This window comes from Bacillus rossius, chromosome 8 (genome assembly GCF_032445375.1).
Source record: "Bacillus rossius redtenbacheri isolate Brsri chromosome 8, Brsri_v3, whole genome shotgun sequence".
NCBI lineage: Eukaryota > Metazoa > Arthropoda > Insecta > Phasmatodea > Bacillidae > Bacillus > Bacillus rossius.
The window spans coordinates 37055828-37079528 of record NC_086336.1 but is presented as its reverse complement, the minus strand read 5'-3'; the positions used below and the strand labels follow the sequence as shown (position 1 = coordinate 37079528).

General features: G+C 36.6%; 1 protein-coding gene across 1 annotated transcript; it reads left to right on the top strand.

The window, feature by feature from the left end:
- The first annotated feature begins 8986 nt into the window (after nucleotides 1-8986).
- On the top strand, nucleotides 8987-18478 carry LOC134534741 (zinc finger protein 300-like). Its single transcript, XM_063373249.1, has 6 exons — nucleotides 8987-9314; nucleotides 9776-9939; nucleotides 13214-13360; nucleotides 14591-14688; nucleotides 14851-14936; nucleotides 16102-18478. The coding sequence occupies exons 2-6, from the start codon at nucleotides 9847-9849 to the stop codon at nucleotides 17301-17303; spliced, it is 1626 nt and encodes a 541-aa protein (XP_063229319.1). The 5' UTR covers nucleotides 8987-9314; nucleotides 9776-9846; the 3' UTR covers nucleotides 17304-18478.
- Nucleotides 18479-23701: the final 5223 nt, after the last annotated feature.

Sequence of the window (23701 nt, the reverse complement as noted above, 5' to 3'; positions counted from 1 at the left end):
CGCGGGGGGAGGGGGGGGGTGTTCTCTCTGAAACCCATGCCATTGTGTACGTATTTGATGATGGGGCTGAAACACATTTTAATTGTAAACTAGCTAATGCCCGGCATGCGATTCAATGAATACACAAAGCATCTCTCACTCTTTCTCTCTCTCTTCCTCTCTCTCTCTCTCAATCTGTATCATTCTCGATATCTTTATATATATATATATATATATATATATATATATATATCTGCCTCTATATCGCTCTCCTCTATATACTTACTTATATATAGGTGTATATATATATATATATATATATATATATATATATATAATTATTTGCATCTCTCTATCCCTCTCTGTCGTTATAGCATTACATATCTATCTCTCTACAACATCGATATCATCATCTATCTATAATTCAATTAAATTCTGTCATGCGTGTGCACTCATTCACCGAAAACACACGAACTGCTACTAAACTAAATGAAATAAACACATTTGTTGAAACGTTTTGCGCGCCACCTGTTGCAAAAAGGTTGCACTTATTCAGAAACCTTCGCGGGTATGCGCATAACAACTCACGAAAATTTTATCACAATCGGATGAATGGTATACGAACGCACACAGGACAAATAAACCAACTTTCATTTTTACATTTTTATACAGCCATGATTTGTTTAAGAAAATGTTTAAAGAAAATTTGTGATGGACCAGGATCTGATCCCTTTATCTATCATTTATCAGGTACGCATAATACCGCACAGCTAATTATACCAATCTACTATGGCAGATAAATATTGGGTTATTAAGTTTGTAATCCCAAAATTATACTGTATTTGTTAAGTTGCTACTATTTCTCTGTGTAACTATTAAGTACTATAAAATTTATTCCAGAATATTTTTACTATCACAGAGATTTATTCGGCATTTACGCTTGATATGTCCCTCAGTGTTCATGAAAGAGAGTAGTGTGTTACTGGCACAGGCGTCAGGCGGTGGTGTCTGGTATCGGTCCGCCATCTTGGATTTGTAACGTCACGGTGGCCATTTTTGACTCAAAAATTCCTCATAATTCCTCAAAAGTGACTCAAAATGACTCAAAAATACCCGTTTTGAGTAAAAATTTCCCGTTTTAGTCCATAAAAATACCAGAGGCTGAAAATGTCCATATAGAGGCTTAAGCATCCATGTCTACAGCCTCCGATAAGCCTCTGACATCATCATGGATGATGACGTCACCGTTGCAATTTCCGTTACGCCCGCCATCTTTAATTTTTTTATTTATTATCCGATTCTAATGAAAACAAATCTTAAAATTTATAAAAAAATTCAATTAATAAATTTTTTTTAAAAAACAAACATTTACGGCACGGAGCTCGGAGTCCTCGGTTCCAAACCGGTGAGGGCAAAAAAAAATAAAAATGGCGACCGATCCTTCCCTCACAGAAGCCACTTACAGACTGACCCCCACCACTTTTTTTCCATGCTTATATATCATCAGGTAGTATGATGTCATGTCCGCCATCTTGGAAATCCGTAATTTTTGTTATAAAATCGGTGAAAATTCCAAAATTAATCAAAAAATTCACCTTTTAGAATACTGATTGATTAGATCGATTCCTGTCCTTGGTTAAGAGCAAAAAAAAACATTAGTTTCTTCCTCCACAGAAGCCACCTACAGACTCACCTACTACCAATACCAAGGTATATATCATCAGCTGGTATGACACCATGTCCGCCATCTTGTCTTCGTCCGCTGGAGACAGTCATCTTGTTTTCGTCTGCTAGAGTGTGCTGGCAACATGTTAGTATAATTTTCTGCTCACCATACCTTTAGCCTCGACTGTTGGCATTAAACTTTGACATTGACCTTGAACTTTGACCTTGACCTTGAACTATGACCTTGACTTTGAAATTTAACCTTGACCTTGGAATTTGACCTTGAAATTTGACATTGACCTTAAAATTTGACTTTTACCTTGACGACCATAATGGATCCATCATTTTATGTTCAGTACATGCTACCAGGAGCTACCGCCTGCTAGTAGTCATTGCCACCATATTTTGTTTTCGTCTGCTGGAGGACACCATATTGTGTGTACTTGTCTTACCATCATGCTAGTTATATTCTAACCCGCTACAGTGCAGTAATCATTTATTATTACTGAGGTGCCCGTCATCTTGAAATTTTGGGCGCCATCTTGAAATCATGTAATAATTAGCTAAAGATTTGGGAAAAATTCCAAAAGTCACCGTTGCCGTCGTCCGGGGTCTCGGGCTCGAGTCCCGGTGTGGCTCCTAGTGGGAAAAGGCGGTTCTTGATCTGTGTTGTCCGGGTGGGCGCCAGACTAGCTCGTTTCTAGTCGTGAATTTGGGGTCGTAGGTGTATATGCCCCTGCGTGGCCCACTAGGGCTGGCGGCGGTGTTGCGTGAGATGATTTTAAATAAGAGACGTGGAGTTGAGGTGGCGGTGTCGTACCTTTTATTCAGAGGAGCAAGTCGTACACAATACAACACTCTACAGAGGTCCCCGGGGGGGGGGGGTTTACTCGTTATTCCGTGGCGCCGTATTGTTTGTGTTCCGCGTTACGTGGGCCTCGGACGCTGTTACGTCTCAGACGTCTCACTGGGTACGCAGGTAACGTAATTTCGTAACACAAAGGCGGGACACAAATACACTGAATTAAGGGGGCGCGCACAGGTTACGTGGCACTCGTTACTCGGGTAACGTAAGTTAGCAATACAAAATACGGGACACAAAAATACACTGAATTAAGGGGGTGCGCACAAGTTATGTGGCACTCGTTACTCGGGTAACGTAAGTTAGTAATACAAAATACGGGACACAAAAATACACTGAATTAAGGGGGCGGACGATTGGAGACGGCCAATCCCGTATGCAAATGTCTCGGCGCGGGTGTTGTGCCCACTGTGGTGAAACACGCACCGCAATTAAGTTTGTCCAAGTTCCCTTGCAGGTTTGTGGTCAGCGCCGTGCGCGTGACCTTAAATAAAGTTCTGTAAGTTGCGGGAGGCGGCCCGTGCCGTATACTGAAGAGCAGCCCCGCTGACCAAGTGTGGTGCGGGGTGTCTTTAAATTGATGCGGTCGGATTAGGTCCTGGACCGAAAAAAGGGACCGGGTACTCACGGAGAGGTTAAGTAATAAAAGGGGTTCTGTTAATTAGTGACTATATTTACCGGACGTTACTTTCGATGCAGACAAAGGATGTTGCCTCTCCGTGGGACGTAGGTCCGCCCCGGTCCGTGAGCTGCGCTGAACTGCCGAACTGGCATGGCGTCCGAGGGAGGCTCGGCCTCTCTCGCGCCAGGCGTGACCTCATTACGCTAGACTCCAAATGGGTGTGTCTGGAAGAGACTTTATTGTCGCTAAAATTCTAATTTAATGTTCCAGGAGGAATGGGTACGGTTCTTCTCTTGTCTACTCAGGTTTTCGCGGTTTTGTCTTTAATTGCTGTTCGGCTCGCCTGACTCGGGTGGGCCATGGCCAGGGGTGTGTTCCGTTAGCGGGAGCGTATACTGGCGGGTGCAGGTCGGGCTCTGGGGTGGTCGTCGGCCAGACGACGTCACCGTAAAAATCAATTATTAATCTACAAATTGAATCGATGGATTCCTGTCCTCGGTTCGATTCTTTACTAGTGACAGGTGTAACTAAATATAAAACATACTTAATATTTTGTTTTCCATTACCTTTCACGGAGTTTATAAATCATTCACTCTACGAAAATCAACTCAAGTCAATATACCTGACCAACGAATCAAATACAGTGCCGCTATGCATTACATGAAAGTCTAGTTTTTTGATACTTAGATCAACCTTTAAAATGTTCATGTACAAAACCATCCATACATATACACCAAGCGTCTGCGAATCGCAAGACCGGTTCTTGATCAATGTCAGACATATATGGCCACGAACTCAGTACACACAGGAAAACGGAATTTACACACAGGAAAACGGAATTTACACACAGGAAAACGGAATGTACACACAGGAAAACAGAATTTACACACAGGAAAATTGAATGTACACACAGGAAAAACGGAATGTACACACAGGAAAACGGAATGTATACACAGGAAACGGAATGATCACACATACAATAGCGGAAACACATGATTAGTTGGAAATCAGAATACAAGAAATAAATCATACTTAAAAAATATAAATAATTAATTTATTTTCAATAGTACACACATGACAGTTAAAAAATTATTATTGTATGTAGCCAGCTTTCCACAGTTCTTTAAGTATGGACAATACTTCCTCGATATGCGAGTAATTTCCTCTACGAACAGATGCCACCATAAGTCTTAGCCGGTCATCCAATATGTTTGGATCTTTCCATGATGTGTAATCAATCTCTTCCGCCACCATCTTCCTTGCATGTTTATAATAAATATTATTATCTCTGGTGTCTTCCATTTTATCGTCAACCACAAGGTCACTTTCGTCATCGAGCCAGTGATTATCACAAGCTTGATCAGGATAATTTATTTTATTATGTCGTTTCCATCGTTTTGGTCTCAAGCCACCATCACAGTTTTCGATCTTGCCTGCTTTAGCTGCTTCAGCACAGTCTTCGATCACGCCACCAGCTTCAGAGTCACTGTAGAAATCACCGTAGAAGGCAGCGTCTTTACCCAGATTATCTTAAGAATTCGATATCGTTGATGTCGAAGTGTCTTCATCGTCTTCATGCTTCCTTTTTAGGAGTCCATCATTTTTACAAAGTATGGTGGTTCTATTGAATATTGGCTTGAATGTATTCTCACTTTTCACTGTGTTGTTACTTCCATTAGTTTCAGTCTTCACGAAGCCATCAACATCCTTCAATTTATGTTCTTCGTCACGATCAGGTGAGCTAATACCATCACGCTCAGGACAAGGAAAATTATTGTCGTAATGCAGATCACTCTTATTTAGTCAAGTGGATCCATCGATGTCCTCTATGCCGTAAGTAGGCTTGGCTTTACATGTTCTACCATGTCTTTTTAAGCTGTCAATTCGTGTTAACAACCTGATACACCGATTACAGCTTAACATTTTGCGTAGTGGATTTTTAACACAATCATTCTTCTCATGCCATTTAGCATTCTTTCTCAAGGTAAACACCTTGCTACAGTATCTACAGTGATGTTGTTTTGATACAGCTACAGACATCAAAGGCTCCAAAAGGCTACAATTGCTCCAACAGCCTTTTGTTTCAACAGCCCCAATTATATTTGGCTAGAATGCTACGAGTCTAAGAGACTATGAGGCCACAAGGCTACGAGTCTAAAAGGATCTAGCTGGTTACGAGTTATACATGGCTGCGAGACTGCACGGCTAAAAGACCGCATGGCTACGAAACTACATGTCTATGAAGCTACAAGGATACAAGTCTACTCGGCTCCAAATGACTGCAAGAAGACATGGCTACAAGACCACTTTGATACAAAGCTTCAATTCTACGAATCTACAAGACTCTACCAACTACCTTCGAGTGTAAAAAGTTCCATCTGCTCCAACAGCATTATGTTATAAGATTACAAGGCTACTTGCTTACGTAGCTTCAAGTCTACGAGGCTCCAATGTATCATGACTAAGAGACTACGTGACTACGAATCTTCAAGTTTACGAGACTGCGAGGCTACAGAGATACGAAGCTTCTGAACACAAGTTTACATGACTGCGAGGATACAGGACTACAAGTCTGCATGAGTACTTGACTACGAAGCAACATTGGACTAGCCAATGATTGACATGCCCAGGCTGGCAACACAACGAGTCGGCATACATGGCTGCAGCAGCCGGGGCAACCTGGGTGCTGCGGACATATAATTATGTTATTTAATATGCGCTTTTTTAATTATTAAGTGAGTAGACTCACCATAGATTAATAGGTGTCTGACCATGTGTCTGACCACGTCCTGCGGTGCAAATAGGCAACATTGGACTAGCCAATGATTGACATGCTCAGGCTGGCAGCACAATGTGTCGGGCATACATGGCCATGGCGACTGGGGAAACCTGGGAGCTGAGGTCATATAATTAAATTAGGTTCTTTCAATTAACTTGGCTGGCTGGCAGCCTGGCGGGAAACGACTAAAGTCGCCCCCAAAACAACCAGTGCCACCCAAAATCAATGCGCACAGTAATGTGCAAGCCCCCAACCCCCCGCATAGTAGACTTTTTTCTACTCTGTCCAACTCTTCTTCCTGAACCATCCTTCTGTTTCCCATATTCAACCTGCTTGCCAATAATGCATGAATTTTTGCATCCCACATGTAAGTGCCCAGGGTTTTCCTTGTGTCTATGCAGGTTTTACCTGGGCCCAACTTATCTAGTTTATAGTCTAGGATAGTCAGTGAGGGGAGTTAGTCATGGTGCCCTTCGCTGCCATGGCTGGCCAATCCCCCTCCTAGCACACGATGCATGCTCCCTCTCCCGCATGGCTAACCCCTGCATGATTAGAGCGTATAGGCTTCGGCCTGAGAAGCACTTAGAGTCTCTCCCTAACCCAGACCCCTCCCAAATACACTTAGTTTAAATTTAGGTTAGGAAAAGAAATATCACTCAGAGATCCTTACCCCAGAGAAATCTGGGGAAATACAGCAGGAATCTAGAATTGGTGTATGACTTTCTGCTCTCCTCTTTCCTCCTCTCACTCTCCTTCCTTCCTCTGGAGCGGCCTTCGGGATTACGCTCTGGAATCCTTCGCTGGAGCGGCCCTTGGGATTACGCTCTAGCATCCCTCTTCCCCTGGAGTGGCCTCTTGAGGATTACGCTCTAGGGCTTCCTTCCTGGAGCGGCCATTCGAGGATTACGCTCTAGCCTCTAGGGCCTTTCGCTCCCTCCTCTTCCTTCATCCCTGCCCAGCAAGAGGACCAGCCGCAGCCCCTCTCTGCCTGGCGGGCTGCCGACTACGGGAGCTGTTCAACAGTGATGACTGAGGATTCCACACCCCACCTCAAGCCACTCCAGCACTGGACGCTGTTGCCGGGACACGTCACAATTATATTTAAAAAATATTCACGTTTATCCGAAACATATCACTTTAACCATTACACTACCGAAGCTCTAAGAAGCTAGAGAGGGAAATTATGTATTATTACAGTGAATGCCACAGTTTTTCATTATATTTTAATGTATTCTTGGTGTCACGAATGTAGATTTAAATTTTCTGATGGTGATATGAATTCATCAACCATCATTAAAAATTGTCGGCTTCCACATCCATTGTACTCGTTCTGTAATCGATATGTAAATAAATGGGTCTGTTTAGCACTTGGAAATGTAACCACCAGTCACAAACAAACGCTAAATTCATTAAAAACACATATCAAATTGCTTCAGCACTTGATATAGGATTTATATAAGTTTAAAAATACGAGGTTCACGAGAATCAGCCATTTTATACACTGTGATCTGAACAATCAATTGCTTGTGATTTGTCTGCAGTGGTCTTGGCAAAGACGGATTTATTCGTGTTCTTAAGCAAGGTCTCAGAGACTATGAAACATGCTTATGTGATGGTGTTCTCAAGGAATTACTATGATACAAGAAAATGCCCTCGCGGAAATAAGAAATATGGGACTATAATAAGATTGTCTTCATCAAGACTGTTTTGTTTGCGATCTCTTGAGACAATCTCAAGCAATGTCTATGGCATCCAAGTATTTAGATGAGAATTTCTTGATGAAGGAATTGCTCAAGACATAAATATAAATACCACCCTAGGAAGTTGTAATGCCTTAACATATAATGCTTGCAATACAAATAGTGTCTATAATTTCTTGATTACTGCAAATTTACTCAATAACTCGCAACTCGACTGAATTATTAGCCTAAGGTACACCAGCCAAATGCGTGTTAGATACTGGCCCAGATAAATCTATATTACATAGCCTTTTCCGCTCTCTACCTTAATATCAACTCTATGGAATAATCTGTAAAATAAAAATATTCAGAGATTCAGATATATGGTCTAGTGATGGGCAGAACGGTTCTTTTGACCGAACCGGTACTTTCGGATCAGTTCCGTGAAAGATTCGTTCAGAACGATTCGTTCATCTCGGTCATTTCGTTCTTTTCTGTGAATAGGATCTGGCTCTTTTATCAGGTGTCGTAACTCGTTCATCCTTTAGAGTATTGGCTACGTGTTTGCTTCCAGCCTCCCCTCGTTATCGCGTGACCCGATAACGAGAGGAGGCTGGATCGCGTGGGTGGTTATCTTTATCTACTCTGCATGGGTAAATGAAATTTCAAAAGTCTAGTTGTATACTGACTGTTATAAAATTATTGACTGTTGATCGCTGCAAATGCTTCATGCAGTGATTCTATATAATACGGGAGCATTAAATCTAAGAATGTTAGGTACGAAAGTGATCTTTCTTAACTTTAATTTGTAATCGCACTATTATAGCTAGTACTTGAACATTGCTTTTCGTAGCCAGTGAATCACAGTTGCGTATATGAAACAAGATTATTTATATTGTATTACTTTTTAAGTTACAAATATTAATATACAGGCTATTTACACTCTAGAGAGAGTAAAGTGTTTACATGTAGACCAACACATTTAGAGAAAAAAAGACAAAAATTGAATACTACTACTGCGATTCAGTATGAAGAGAGAAAAATGAAGTAGGTACATTAATTAACACCTAAATGGTAAGTGTGAACATTTGTAGTTACTTTCCCTGTTATTTTTAATTCATGTTTTTTTTCCCCCCAAATTTGTGTATGTGAATGTGAAAACGCAATTTTAAACCACTACTTAACAGTTGACATTTTCAGGTATAGATACTTTTCATGTTACCCTATTTTATTTGATCAGTTATCGTTTGCTCTTATGAACATGCTCACGCTGTGATTACTAATTCTTCAGACTCCTGACGTCATGAATCATTTCACGAACGAATCAGACCGGGCGCGTGGCCGGTTCTCTCATCTCGTTCTCTCGTTCTCTCCGCGTTTTCGTTCTTCCAAATCTTTCAAGGTACCGGCTCTCAAAGAGCCGGTTGGTTCGATTTCGTTCTCTCAAAGATTCGTTCTTTTTGAACGAATCGTTAACGAACGACCCATCACTAATATGGTCGTTGATTCAGACCTTACTGTTCCGATTCTACTCGATGTAAACACGGAATGGCTCTGGAGATAGGAATAGAAAATGATTTAATAAATGGGTTTTGATGTATGGTGAGGTCGCGTGTTGTCAATCATTGAAAAGAGGAAATTGCTGAAATCATCAGGCACAATCTATGGGACAAATCAGTATGACAAATCTTCCCTTACAACGAAAGTCTAAAGAAATTAATGTTGAAGGTATGTTCTTAATGCTCTAACAATACAAAATACAGCGTTTATAAAACCATGATGATAATGGTATTTATCTTATTGAGATTGTGAATGTTGACTTGTTACTGGGCAACAAAGTTTTGTTTTATAAATATGGAATGTCAGCTTAGTTTTGACAGAGATCTAATGTCTGATAATGATTTATATGAAACATGATATAGGGCATAATTTTTGAATCCTCTTCCATAATATGGATTGGAACATAATTCTAATACAGTAAGTAGTACATGGGAACTAATTGTAGTGTGGTTTTGATAATTATGTCATGTTTGATTCGAAGCTAACTTATTCTCAGTTGACTTAAAATACATTTAATCTTATTAGCTAATCTGTACAATACTGCATTGGACTAAAAAACTAAAATGTAAACTAATAAACAAATTAATGTTTGGATTGAAACCTTAAAAAAAATTTTTTTTTTTGTGCAGTGTTGCAGAAAAGAGTATCGTTCCTATGAATGAGGAAGATTTTATAACTATGTAAAAACAATTTTTATATAATGGAATCTGTAATTAAGGAAGCAAGCCTTAATGGATCTAGAAACAGTGAAGAAACAAACTACCAACCAGTGGTGAAGATTGAACCTGAAATTGTAAGTTTGAAAGTTTATTGGTAAATATGTAGTGTACGGATTAGCGCCTAAAAAAATCGTACAAATATAAAATAACTTTCATCATATGCTCTTTTACGTCCTCTTTTCATAACCGCCTGCGAAGATAAGAAATTCCAAATACTTTAGGAGATATCGAATTTTTTAATTTTCATATTTGGGCAATATTTGTTAAAAAAAAAATTTAAATTCCAAAAATACCTTTATTCTGTGCTCTTTAACTTCCTCTTTTCATTAAACCTGGTGGAGATCAGAAATTCCAAATATTTTAGGAGATATGGAATTTTTTAATTTTCATACTGTGCACTGATGCGGCGTTCAGCGGGAAGCCTACGATTCACTCATCCTTCTGGACATACCCGAATACTCACGTTGGCAAGCCTTCTTTTCTTAAAATTAGCAAAAAGTAATTAAAAATACTTTAAAACATTGTGGATGGTTGGTTATATTAGGTAAGTATAGCTACATTAAAAAAACTGTAAAATAATTTTATGGTTGCTTAGCAAATAACTTTTTAATATGTAGTTATCCAGCGCTAGGAAACCGTTTACAATATTTCACAGTATCTTTAATGTAGCTATCCTAACCAAATCAACCGTCCACAGTGTTTTAAAATATATATAATGTAGCTAACCTAACCTAATTGACCATTAGTTATCGTGAGTTACAATGAACAAAAAAAAAAACCGAAGATGCACGATCGGGCGTTTGCCTCTCGTCTGTTGAAAGAAGGCTTGCCAACGTGAGTATTCGGGTATGTCCAGAAGGATGAGTGAATCGTAGGCTTCCCGCGTTCACCATTGTTGCTTGTTTACAAGTATGATTTTTTTTTTTTCACGACGTAGTTGAACGACTACATCACGTAAAAAGAAAATTATGTGACTTCCTACTGTTCATCCTTTTTCCCGGTTTGTTAGGTCAGGTCAGCTACATTATAAATACTTTAAAACTAAACAACCATTAAAATTAATTTTTATTATTTTTAATGTTCGTTCAGTTTCAAAGTATTTATACTGTAGCTGACCTGACCTAATCTACCTTTGTCCCGTTTTGTTAGGTCAGGTCAGTTACATTATAAATACTTACAACTATACAAGAAAAATTAATTGATATTATTTTTAATTTCCGTTTATTTTGAAGTATTTATAATGTAACTAACCTTACCTAATGGAAAATTTCTGTTATTTAGGCATTCACGCGCAACACGGCAAAATATAAAATTGCGTCTGTTGAATGATTACACAGGGCTTGTATTGCAAAATAAGAACGGCGATATCTCCAAAAGTAATTAGAATTTTTTATCTCCGCAGGCGGTTATGAAAAGAGGACGTAAAAGAGCATATAATGTAAGTTATTTTATATTTGTACGATTTTTTTTGGCGCTAATCCGTACACTACATATTTACCAGTTTATTCTTATTTAAAATTTATGCAGGTACATTTATACATAATTTTTTTTGAAAATGACATTTCAGTTGAATTATTGAGAACAATATTTTGTAATTTAAGTGTCTTGGGTCAAAATCCAAACAGTGTACATAGTTGCCTGTGACAAAGAATGTTAATAGTATTATGTTACTTATAGCAGCTCATCAGAGTAAAATAAATATCCTAAAGGTATTTTTGAACTAATGTTTCTTGAGCATCCTACAAACTGCATCTTTTATGTCTCTATCCTAACCAAACCTAAAATCGCAAACTATCATATTACAAATTACAGCAGTTACTGATGAATCATCTACCATTTATCATGCAACTACATTTTACTGGTATCGAAGCAGAGAACAAGAATTTGTGGAGTATTTTAAGAAAGAGGATAATTTAGTATTTTGCTGTGATATTGGCGGTTTAATAAAAAAATTCAATATCGTATACAATACACAAGAATGGCGACTCTATAGATTCTTCAAAAAGAAGCTTAAAGGCTGTCCTTTTGAATATCGGCAATAAATTTGCATCGATACCTGTAGCTCATTCAGTTTATCTTAAAGAAACTTACGAAAACTTGAAAAATGTTTTGGAGAAAATAAAATATACCGAACACAAATTGTTAGTTTGCGGTGACTTAAGAATCATATGCATTCTTCTTGGTTAACAGCATGGCTACACCAAATTCCCTTGTTATATTTGTAATGGAACAGTAGAGCAAGAAATTTACATTGGAAAAAAACTGATTGGAAAATTAGAATGGAATTGAAAGTTGAATTAAAAAATGTCATCAATCCGAGCTTGATGGATCCCGAAAAAATATTCCTTCCACCACTTCACATCAAACTTGGTTTGATCAAACAGTTCGTAAAGGCATTACCGCAAGATGGAAATACTTTCAAGTATCTTTGTTCATGTTTCCCTAGCTTATCTGATGCGAAGTTGAAAGAGGGAATATTTACGGGACCTGATATCAGGAAACTGATTAGGGATACAGAATTTGAAAAAGTGATGACAACCTTGGAACGAAATGCCTGGCATGGCTTTAAAAATGTTGTATCTAAGTTTCTAAGCAACACAAAAGATCCTGCGTATAAAAATATTGTCCAGGAAATGTTAAACACCTATAAAAGTTTAGGCTGTAATATGAGCCTGAAAATTCATTTTTTGAAGTCTCACATTGATTGTTTCTCCAAAAATCTAGGTGACTATAGTGAAGAACAATGTGAATGTTTTCATCAGGATATAAAATAGATGGAAAGAAGATATCAAGGCTTTTGGGACGTTAATATGATGGCGGACTATTGCTGGCTGATACACAGTTATGAAATAAAAAATAATAAACAAAAACCAACAAAATGCAGCTTTTTTTTCAAAAAGAAAATGTTATTAATAATTGTTTTCTTCATGTATACCTTAATGTTGTATTTTAATAGCTATTGACTCAATAAAACTTTATAAAATATTCTAAAATTATTCTCATTCATTTTATTAAATTTTTGTTTTGTTCTTTTTCATATTCAAATACTATATCATCTAAATCTGATAAATATGATGTGGTATATATCATATGAATACCGTTTTCTATTACTTTTAAGACAATTAAAACAAATATTAACCATTTAACAAAACAAATTTTGAAAAAAAAAATTTCAGACCTATCTTATTTAATTAGCCTAAGTACATACACAATTGTTTCTAAAAATTAGCTTTTCAGAAGTTTATCTTTTTAAATTACTTGGTATTAATCATTTCAAATTTGAATGAAATGTTTTCATTGTAGTTTAATAATCGGTATTCATGCTTAACTTGTATGTTTTGGATTCAGGAATCATGTGGCCTTGAGGAAACAAGCTATGGCCTTTTGCCTGTCAAGTGTGAATATGAAAGTGAGACTTCAGGTGCAGAAGACAATGAACCCGTACCATCACCTATATTGCCTTTGGTAGAAATAAAGGTTGAAGAAAATTGGAATGTAAGTTTTAAAAGTACTTAAGAATTCATTCTTCATTATTTCTATTCTCCTTGTACCTTACGGTATCATTATTTTTTGGGCGACGTGGGTTGAGTGGTCACATGATTCGCCGCTCACCAAGGCGATCTGGGTTAGATTCCTAACCAGAATATTTTGCAAGTGGGACACATGGTGGAATCTCCATGAGCCAGTGCTTTTTTTCAGGGTGCTCCTGTTTCCCCACAAGTACATTCCATCATTGATATGTCTCTAAAGACCTCAGTGTTGCCAAGACATCCACTCAATAATTCATTCATCCATCATTTTTACAGCAATTTCAGTTATTTTGTTATTTAAAACTGTTATGTAATAATTTATTGTGTGTTCTAAAACTGTATTTTGTATATGAAAATATGACAATTAATTTAATTCTTAGCTAGCATCTCACAAAATGTAGGGTTCATAGATCAGATTGCTCCTACGAACTTGCAACAGATATTCACAGCTTTTGGTCTCCCACATGCTGCTCTCTCCACGTTAAGACTTAAATTATACTGCGAAAATGTTGGCAAGATGAGGCTCCATTACCCATTAGCTGAAAAGTTCATTCTGAACCACAGGTAGGTTCATCAGGGAAAGATTTTCAAAGACGACTGTTAAAGTCAACTTGAAACCAATAAAAATAAATTGACTAAGCAACCCATCTCAGTAGTACAGAATGTTTATAATCCTTGGAAGGAAGAATATTGTTTTAGATGATATAATGAGTATAATGACATACATATTTAATTGATAGGAAGGATGAAATTCCTGAAGCAAACAGTTCTCATGTCTGTCAGCATTTCTTACGGAGTTATTTTTCTGAGTGTACAGATTATTATTTTAGGGGTGTACTCTACCTTAAAATAAGTACCCACAAAAGATAATTTTTATGTGTTTTTATAATATACAGATGTGATGCCATTGATAAATTATATATATTTTTCAATTAATTAAAACTATTTTATCAATTCTAAAGAAATCTCGTAGGGCAGAATTGATTAAAGACTGGGGCTGTAAAGATTTCTCAGAGAGATGCTTGGAAGATGCACTGATTAAAGGTGTTCTGGGAATAGATGGTTGAATCAATTATATGACATTAGGCTAGCACTAGCCAGAAAAATTGTTTTTCAGTTAGCACTATAAATAACTATGTTCATATTTAGTTCTGTTTTGAAATATTTTTTTTATATTTTTTGCTGCTGTTTATAGGATGGTGACGACAATTCCAAAGATCAGTTTGGTACTTTTGACAGAACAAACCCATTCTTCGAAAACACGTTAGCTGTAACCACCAACACTGTTCATGAGTAAGTTGATTATTTCTATTAAAATTGTTTTCATTCAATATTTTTGTGTTAACTTCAAACAAAAACAGTGGAATTTACCTAATAATTTACCATTTTTTAATAATGTTTTTATATTATTAAAAAAACATTTACAGTAATTTCATTTGTAAATTTTACTTGTAGGCCTACATCAATATGCAAGAGTGATAAGCAGAATAAAAAGAGCACATTTGCAAGAAAAACTACTAAGAAAATTAATCAGTCAACACGTAAGTAATTTTAGCTGGGATCGCATAATGTGACCATGTGAGTGCCATGAAACATGCCAAACTCTCATGCTGAACTTTAAGAGAGAGTCTCAGAATCTCCCCTACAAGGCTAGATCTCATGAAATATCATTTACACTTGACAAAACAATATATGGAATATATCTACAATACTTGTCAAAACTTTGGGTATGTATGCAGGACATGTAAAATCAAAGGAAGCAGCAATGTCAATGAACACAGGCCTGGAAATGATTCAGTTTATCACGTGATCCCTGATATGTGGGATTGGCAAGATACACAAGTTGTGTACTATGCACAGGATCGCTGATAGGCTATTTTACTGGGAAATATTTTATTTCAGTCTATTGGTAAGTATCACCATAAGATATGTAGTTTAAGATTAAAAAAAATCTGTTGGTCCAATTCATAAAACTGCATTAGTAATTAATTTTAGAAAATATTTTTGAAACTGGAATTTACATCATAACTTTGTTTACTTAACATTTTTTTTTTAATTTTGAAATTTGAAACTGGCAATACATACAATAAACATGCATTCATTTCAACCAACAAATCAGAACAAGTGGCCTGACAAATAAACTTAGAAGAATTTTAGTGTTCAGATTAGCTTAAATAAATACACTACTAAAGTCATTGTCTAAACATAAACACATATATGTATCACTAATGTAAAGTCCCAAAGTCCAAATTTGGAAAGAGGGATGTATACCTACTCCCCCCATTGTTTAGCCCCGGATAAATTCGATATAAAACTTGTTTTATCACCAAAAAATAGTTAGCCAGTGTTATTTTTTTATTTTTAAGGATTCTCTTAGTTATTCCCTTGCATTTTTAATAAATATGTGAAAATGAAAAATTATATGCAATACTGATAAATTCCTAGTTCCATTTAAAAATTTCACACTATTGGAATGGTAGGATTAAAGTAATTTTGGGATAAATTTTTATTAACAATTTACTACTGATTCATTGTATCACTGTATTTGAGTTAATAGCCTAAACCAATGGCAGTTACCTTGTAATGATGCTAAAAACGAATATGAAATAATATTTTTATGAATGTTATTAATGTAGTGCGAGACAATATGCTTGTTACAGCATTAGCTAATTTCATGGTCATTTGCCATTTGTGTTCTCTTTTCAGCCACATCAAACTTGGAACTACTGTGGAAAAGCAGCTCAGATAATTTAGATGAGCCGCGGCACAAATGCGATAAGTGTAGTGCAACCTTCCTGTACCTGTCAAGGTTGAAGAGCCACATGTTAAACCACGACGGTGAGAGGCCTTATTCGTGTGATCAGTGCAAGATGACGTTCAAGTTGAAGGGTAATTTAGCCACTCACCAGATATCCCACGTCGACGACAGGCCTTTCTTGTGCTCCGACTGCGGCAGGAGCTTCAAGATGAAGACAACGCTGCAGAAACACCGGAAAATACACAACACCGGCGCACCAGGTGCGGCACAGCAGCAGGATGAAGCAGAAGAGCAGCAGCAGGTGACGGATGGAACGGACGAAGGTATCAGTCGCAAGAAAAAAATAAAATGTCCTTATTGCGACATGAGCTTCAATTCGTCGTTTGGACTGTCCGTGCATCTGGTCATACACACCGGGGAGCGGCCCCACAAGTGCAGGTTCTGCGATGAAACGTTCACGCAGAAAGGCCACCTGCACCACCACCTGAGACTGCGTCATCCCGGCCTGAAGCACCACACGTGTCCGTTGTGCGGTCTGGACTTCGAGCACCTCGCGGAGCTCAAGGAGCACAACAAGTTTTGCTCGGAGCAGCACGGCATGGCGCCTAAGAGGCGTATCGCTCGCAAGGTCGACCACAAGTGCGACGCCTGCTCGGCGGTGTTTGCGTTCCGCACGAGACTGCTCCTGCACAAAACAGAGGTGCACGGCGACGACCGGCCGTTCGGGTGTACGGAGTGCAACCAGTCGTTCAAGAAGAAGTCGCATCTGGACAAGCACAACATGCTCCACAGTGGCGACAGGCCGTACGTCTGCCGAGAGTGCGGCAACGCTTTCACGCAGCGGAGTCACCTCAGAACTCATCAGAGGACGCATTCCGGTGAGAGGCCGTACAAGTGCGATGTTTGTGGCGCGGGTTTCTTCCAGAACTGCCATCTGAAGGCCCACAAGTTTCTTCACACGGGGAAGCCCTTTATTTGTGGGATCTGTAATAAGGGATTTTGTCATAAGCACCGCTTGCGTGGTCATGAAAAGATTCATAAAAAATTGAACACTCCGGATAGTTTAAGAGAAAAATATGAATGTGCTTTGTGTACTAAAGCGTTCATTTCCAAGACTCAATTAATAGATCACTTTGAAAATAATCATTAATTAAAATTTCTTGTGTGCGCAATGAACTGAGGTTTGGCCAGTTGAAAAATCACTTTCAGTGGGGTCACGAGTGATGAGTCCTATGTATCCATCCCCTTCTTCACCGTGAAACTGCTTTCACAAAACATCTCAAAACTCTTGAATAACAGTAACATTCCAAATTAACATGCACTGCAACTTATATGAGCTCGCAAAGCAGTAAACAGGTAATAATTAACTTGTATTGCTGTGTGCAGCTGGCAAATGTTTTTAGTTTTGGTGCACACACATTCTATTGTTTATTATGTACAGTATTTATTGTCCAAGAATATGCAGTGAAAATACAAACAAAATTTAAAATAAAGGTTTCTAGCCTTTGGCAATGCATGGTATTATCCTGCATGGATTGTTTTAACTCCTAAAAATAAAATAAAAACTTGTGTATTTACACTTTTGTTTGCACTGTTGCTCAAAGACTTTTGCAGTTTACCATGTATTAATCTCAAAATACAGCCATTACAACAAAAAAAAAAAAGTTAAAATTTTATTTATAAAAGGCCCTCGTTTTATTGTTTTAATTTGCAGTGGTATTGCTGTGGTTAATTAAATTGTTTCACATTATTTATTTGCATAACTGCATTGAATGTTCTGCCTTATAATTTTTTTTTATATTCTAAATGTTTTATTTGTAAATGCAGGGAACTGCATTGTACATGTATGGATTTTTCTTGTGATTTTGTCGTAAGTTGTTTTATCTGCACTTCTGGTATATATATAATTCTGACCAGAACTTTCCTAGCTATGAAAAATGTCTCAAATATATAAAAAATCTCATTTATTTCTAACAATAAGACATGTTTATGCAGATCACTGCATTTTAGGTTAATTCGTCGAGTTTTTCCATTGATTTTGATCACATCTGCACATCAGGGTATCATTTTAATGCAGTTATGTCAAATTATCATTAATCGTAGATATAGGTGTTACTGAATAATAAATATATATCATAGCAACATTTATTTTGCATTTGGCTAAGCCTTGCAAGAAGAGCTGTACCAATTCACAAAATTTTGCTGATATGCCGATTCACCGATTCCGAACTGATACTATCCAAAATGTCTCCTTGGAAAAGCATGCAATGTATTTTAGTTTAAGTAAACAAAAGTTAATTAAAAAGAAAGATAACCTAAGAAGAACTGAATGGGATTTCTTTTTTTAAACTTGACCCATTCCTGGATTTTTATTAACAGTCTTAATTTTACAGTGAATGTCTTTTGGTGCCATAAAAAAATTCCCCATGTGCTGAAAAGTCTCTAAGGTGGAACACTAGGAGCAGGTATACACGTGTACTTTGCAGCAGGACATAATTTATGTTGTACAAAAATTATTTATTTGCATTAACTTCTTAAAAATTACATTCACAAATGCATAATCGTGTATATTCTAGTCACAAAACAAACATTCTAGGTTTTCAGTTTATAAATGGAAAATAACCTCTCTTTTTTTAACTCATATTTTTAGCTTTTTTTCATTTGTTTGTTACTGATCCATTAGTTGCTTAATGAAACACAAACTTACAAATGAAGGCTGGAATATTTACTTATATAATATGTGTTGTGTCTGGCTGCCGTTGAAACTATGATGTGATCGCACCCGGACCATATGGGGTTCAAAATCCGAGCGGATGTGTTTAGTTGCCAAGTTTAAGGGATTGGTACCCCAGAGAAATCATCAACCTGAAGACTTATTTATTCTTCCCTTTAATTTACTAACTACATCATAGTTACAGGACGTATACGTGACACGTCTGCCTACAGTCAGGTCCAGAACCCAAGTCTTACCCCAGTCTCCTCTTGGCGACCACTCGCAACCAAATTAAGTTCAGAGGGTCGCCTCCAGTCACGAGGCCAGCGTCTTCTCGAAGTTCACATGGTTCCATTGACACACACACAGATCTATCTGTCCGTTTGCACAAGGTATCGAACAAGTACACGTGTTTATTGACATGGCTGCTGATGAGTGGTTCCTTGATGTCAGCACACTTTGAGCAAGGTTTGTACAGACATCCTCTGCGCATCATCCCGCCGACTGCGCATGCGCTTGTCCACATGAATCACTACAAACTAGGTTTTATATCTTTAATTTACGAAATTATAATATATCATATAATTTAACAATAAAAAAGATAATAAAGTGGTTTCCTATTCCCTAGCACCCGCACTAGGATTCGAGCAGCCACTCCCGGTCACAACATATGTAACTATACAACACAAGAATTTAATAATAGGTAAATATCAAATATATTGATTCACAAAATACAAAACTTAAAGTTTGCAAGATTGCGAGACTTTGTACATGCTTACGTTTCAAGAATGGCAATTCAAATAAATTAACGCGTGGGGTGGAAAAAATTCACTGCACCAAACATTTATACGGATATGCGTGTCATATGTGGTAGCTTTGCACGGGAAACGGTAAAAGTAATTTACGTTATGTAAAGTCTTATATTATTGTGTTATTTTATTTAAGTTAAGTAAGTTAGTTAAAAAAAATGTCTTCATCATGATATCACAAACATTTCTTTGCAGATCAGTTGGTATTTTCCATTGTTTGTAGTGGCAATTATGCGGTAAATAATCAAGTTTTTGTTCCTAAATAACTTTACCGTGTTGGTGATGTATTTATTATCTTTGTATTAAATTCAAAAACATTTTTAAAACACAGGATGTTTTTGTTTGAATGTACTGCTGGAACACATAGATTAGAAATGTGAGTTCAAGTATGTAGTACTGTGAAAAGGGTACTCGTGGCTTTGTGTGTTATGGCACACACTCGTTTTTCTGTAATCTTGGCTGAAAATTAACACGCGTATTGTGAATAGGCAAACACGCTGATTCAACTAAATATCTGCAAAGTAGGCTTCTGCCGATTAGTATCGGCACAGCTCTATTAGCAAGTAGTAGATGATTTCTTTACGAGGTAAGAAAAAAAAATTGTATTTTGCCTTGCATGGATTTTTTAATATACATAGATTGATTTTCTTTTCTAAAAGTTTTTATTTCAACACCATTGTGGCAGTTTTGTTTATGAAACGCGTTCATTAAAAACTAGTTCCTATCAAAAGGAAGACATTGCACAGTATTGTTGCCTATCATCTTGAGAAGGAGTTGCATGGTAACCAGAGAAACTGCACTGCAGGCATTTTATTGTTTTTAAACTGCTGTTAAAGAGAAAAGGCTGGCGTAGAAGAATAATTGGAACAAAGTAAAAGATTGGAGTTGCTAAAAGAACGAAACTCTTGTAGCACCAAAGCATCTGTCATTAATTATGGCTTCTGCCAGATTTCACTAATAAGTTTTTGCTGACATTGTATGTAAAACAAATTAAATTATATAAATAGTATGGTTTTTCCTCGTTAATTATTGTTTTCAACATAGTTCCCTTAATTGCTGATTTATTTAAACTTGTGTTAAAATTAGTTGGGATGTAGGTTATAATAAGTAGGGACCAAAAGCTGTGTTAAAATAAAGAAAGAAGTGCAAAAAGCCAGCACTAAAACAAAAAGTGTAATAGATTTATGTTACTTCTAAAATTTAGTATCAAATGTTCATTATTGCCTTTTATTCCCAGAAAATTTGTATTCTATACACTATGAATATATACTTAAGATTAAGAATTTGTGGTAATGCTGAGAAAAATTCTGTTTTCCAGGAAAATAATTAAAAATTTTAAAATCCTTTTTTTTTATATTAATATTTCCTGATTTTTTTAATAATTTTCTTAATGTGTGGTTTGATAGAGAATTTTATCATTTTTACGGGTGGTTAGGTCCTTAAAAGTGCTGTGGAATTGTATGAGGTGTTAGGAATGCTACATTTAAAATACTATAAAATTATGAGTATGGTTGGTTAAGTTAAGTTATCTAGGTAAATTTTAACTTGGTAATTCATAATAATAATACAGCACTTTTAATGTAGCTAACCAAACCGAATCAACCATCCCAGTGGTGAGACGTGGGTTGAATGTGTGTGTAAGCAATGCATCAAACACATCTTTATTTAAACTACTAAAAATTACATACTATGTACTAGCATACATTTTAGCAAACTACTATGCATACAAAAATATAAAATTTAATTTTAATAAGAATTTGATAGCTTACAACATAATTTTTTTTTTTTTTTTTTTACTAATTTATCACGAATGGATGTAAATCCCTACTTTTGTGGATGTAAACTCACCCTCTGTTTTGACGAGCCAGTTGGTGACTGAACTCGCTCCGCCAAGACGGATACCACTCATCGAAATAATTTGCTTAGTCGTGAAAGCTGTGTACAAATGTTTTTAGTTCTTAAAATATCGAACTTTGTCAAAGGCATTTAAATCACTTGCTTATACGTAAGCTTAATTTCGCAGCCCTTCTTCGAAAAAACATTCACATTGTCGTAAAACAAATATTTTTGTTTGGTCTTGCAATAATTTTTTTTCCAACTGATAATAAAGACAATGCTGGTCTTGTAAAAAAATCTTGTTTAAGTGTACATCACGAAAAGTTTGCTTCTCGTCTGGCAAAGTCGAAGACCTGTACATGAAAGCATTTCAAGGATTGCAAAAGTTTTTCAGGAAATAATTCTGTATAAACCAAATACTCTTAGAAATCTATTAGACCAATGAAGTAGAGATTGTCAACATCACCAAATCTTTGATGAATTTTTTCTTTAATTGTGTCCATGATTTCAAAAGACAAATGTTGAACACGTCTTCTTGTCATCCAAAATGTTTTCTATCCGTTGTCTTTTTTTTTTTGGGCCAACCAGCTATTTCAGGCTACCAAATAGATCATGAATTTTGCACCAGAAATCATCTAAACTCTCATGTAGTTTCTCAAGATGTTGCTAAAATTGCTCTATCCCTTGGATGCAGTAACCAATATCAAATACCTTCTTTTATTCCTCAAAAAGGAAGTCAGTGGGAAAATTTTAGAAAAAATGTGAAGTAAGAAGGTGGAATCTAAGTTGTGGAATGTTGTCTGAAAGCCACAAGCACTTGAATAAGTTTGCATACCTTTTTTCAGTTATCAATTATATATTACAAACAATTTATAATTTCTTGTTGGTTTTCAAAAACTGTCTCAACGAATCTTCTGTGTGATTCCATCTGGTAGGTGCCATGGAAGGAAAATGTTTTTCACTTCTTGTTTGAATGTGTGTGTTCTTTGGAGGAAACATAAATAAATGGACTGAACCCCGGAAGTCTCATTAAAAATATTTTGCATTCCTATATGCCATCCACCGACTACCAGAACAAGTTCAGTTTGTGTGCATAGCAATGTACGAACAAAGCATTTGTATTTTTCTTTGACAAGTACTTGCAAACCACTATGCTCACCTGACATTACAGCAGCACCATCATATGTCTGAGCTTCAGGCAGTTAAATAAGTGTACCGCTGTACGGTCATCACTAAAATCCGAGAACCCTTAAAATATTTATTCTATGCTGCCTTATGAATTGCAATAACATAGCACTGTTGACAACTGGCATTTGTTTTCTACATCTGTTGTTTCGTTCTATGCGCTGCAACTTCCCCTTTTATTTCAGTGATTACACGGAGTGAAATATACAGAATTATCTCATTCTGAATTTTAACACAGTGGAGTTTTTCAAATGGGTATCTAACTGTCATCAAACTCGCTCAACAAACCAATAAACTTTACATTATTGCCTCGATTAAGGGAAAAATCACTTTCATCACGACCCCCTGAACGACGACAATTCTTGTTTTGCAGAGAAACGAGTTGCATCAATAAGGTGGCTAACAACATACATATTATGTTTTACTATTTTGTTGTGATTTTCTGCACTTAGTCTCTGCTGTAATTCTATCCCAGTCTTTCCAAACATTTTCAGTTCTACTGATGATGTTATGTGAATAGGAGAACTCTTATGTCATTTTTACAAATTGTGTTCATTATTTAAATCACACACACCATGTTTTATCCAAATATGCAGATGAGAAAAGGATACATAGCCAACAATACAATCTTGAAAACTTTTTCCAAATGGCCACCAGCCTTCAATTTTGGGAAAAGCAGAAAATATGCATGAATTTTCATTGCCAGGGGGGAAAAACCTGGAATTATACTTGAATTACTTGTCATCACTGGGAATTTCATATATCTCACAGATAATTTGTCTGCTAGTTTTACAGGTTACGTCAAACCCAGAATTTTGATGTGTATTAGAATTTCATTTCAAATTGAAAAAAAAAAAAGTGATAGTTTTTACAGTTTTCTAATTGGTGGCAGTTTTGCTTTAAAGTGGTTTGGTCAACTTTGGTTTTTTCCTTCCAATTTTCTATTGATTGAATTTTGTATACAGCTTCCGACCAGTTTTATGGTATAAATGCAGCTATAAATTC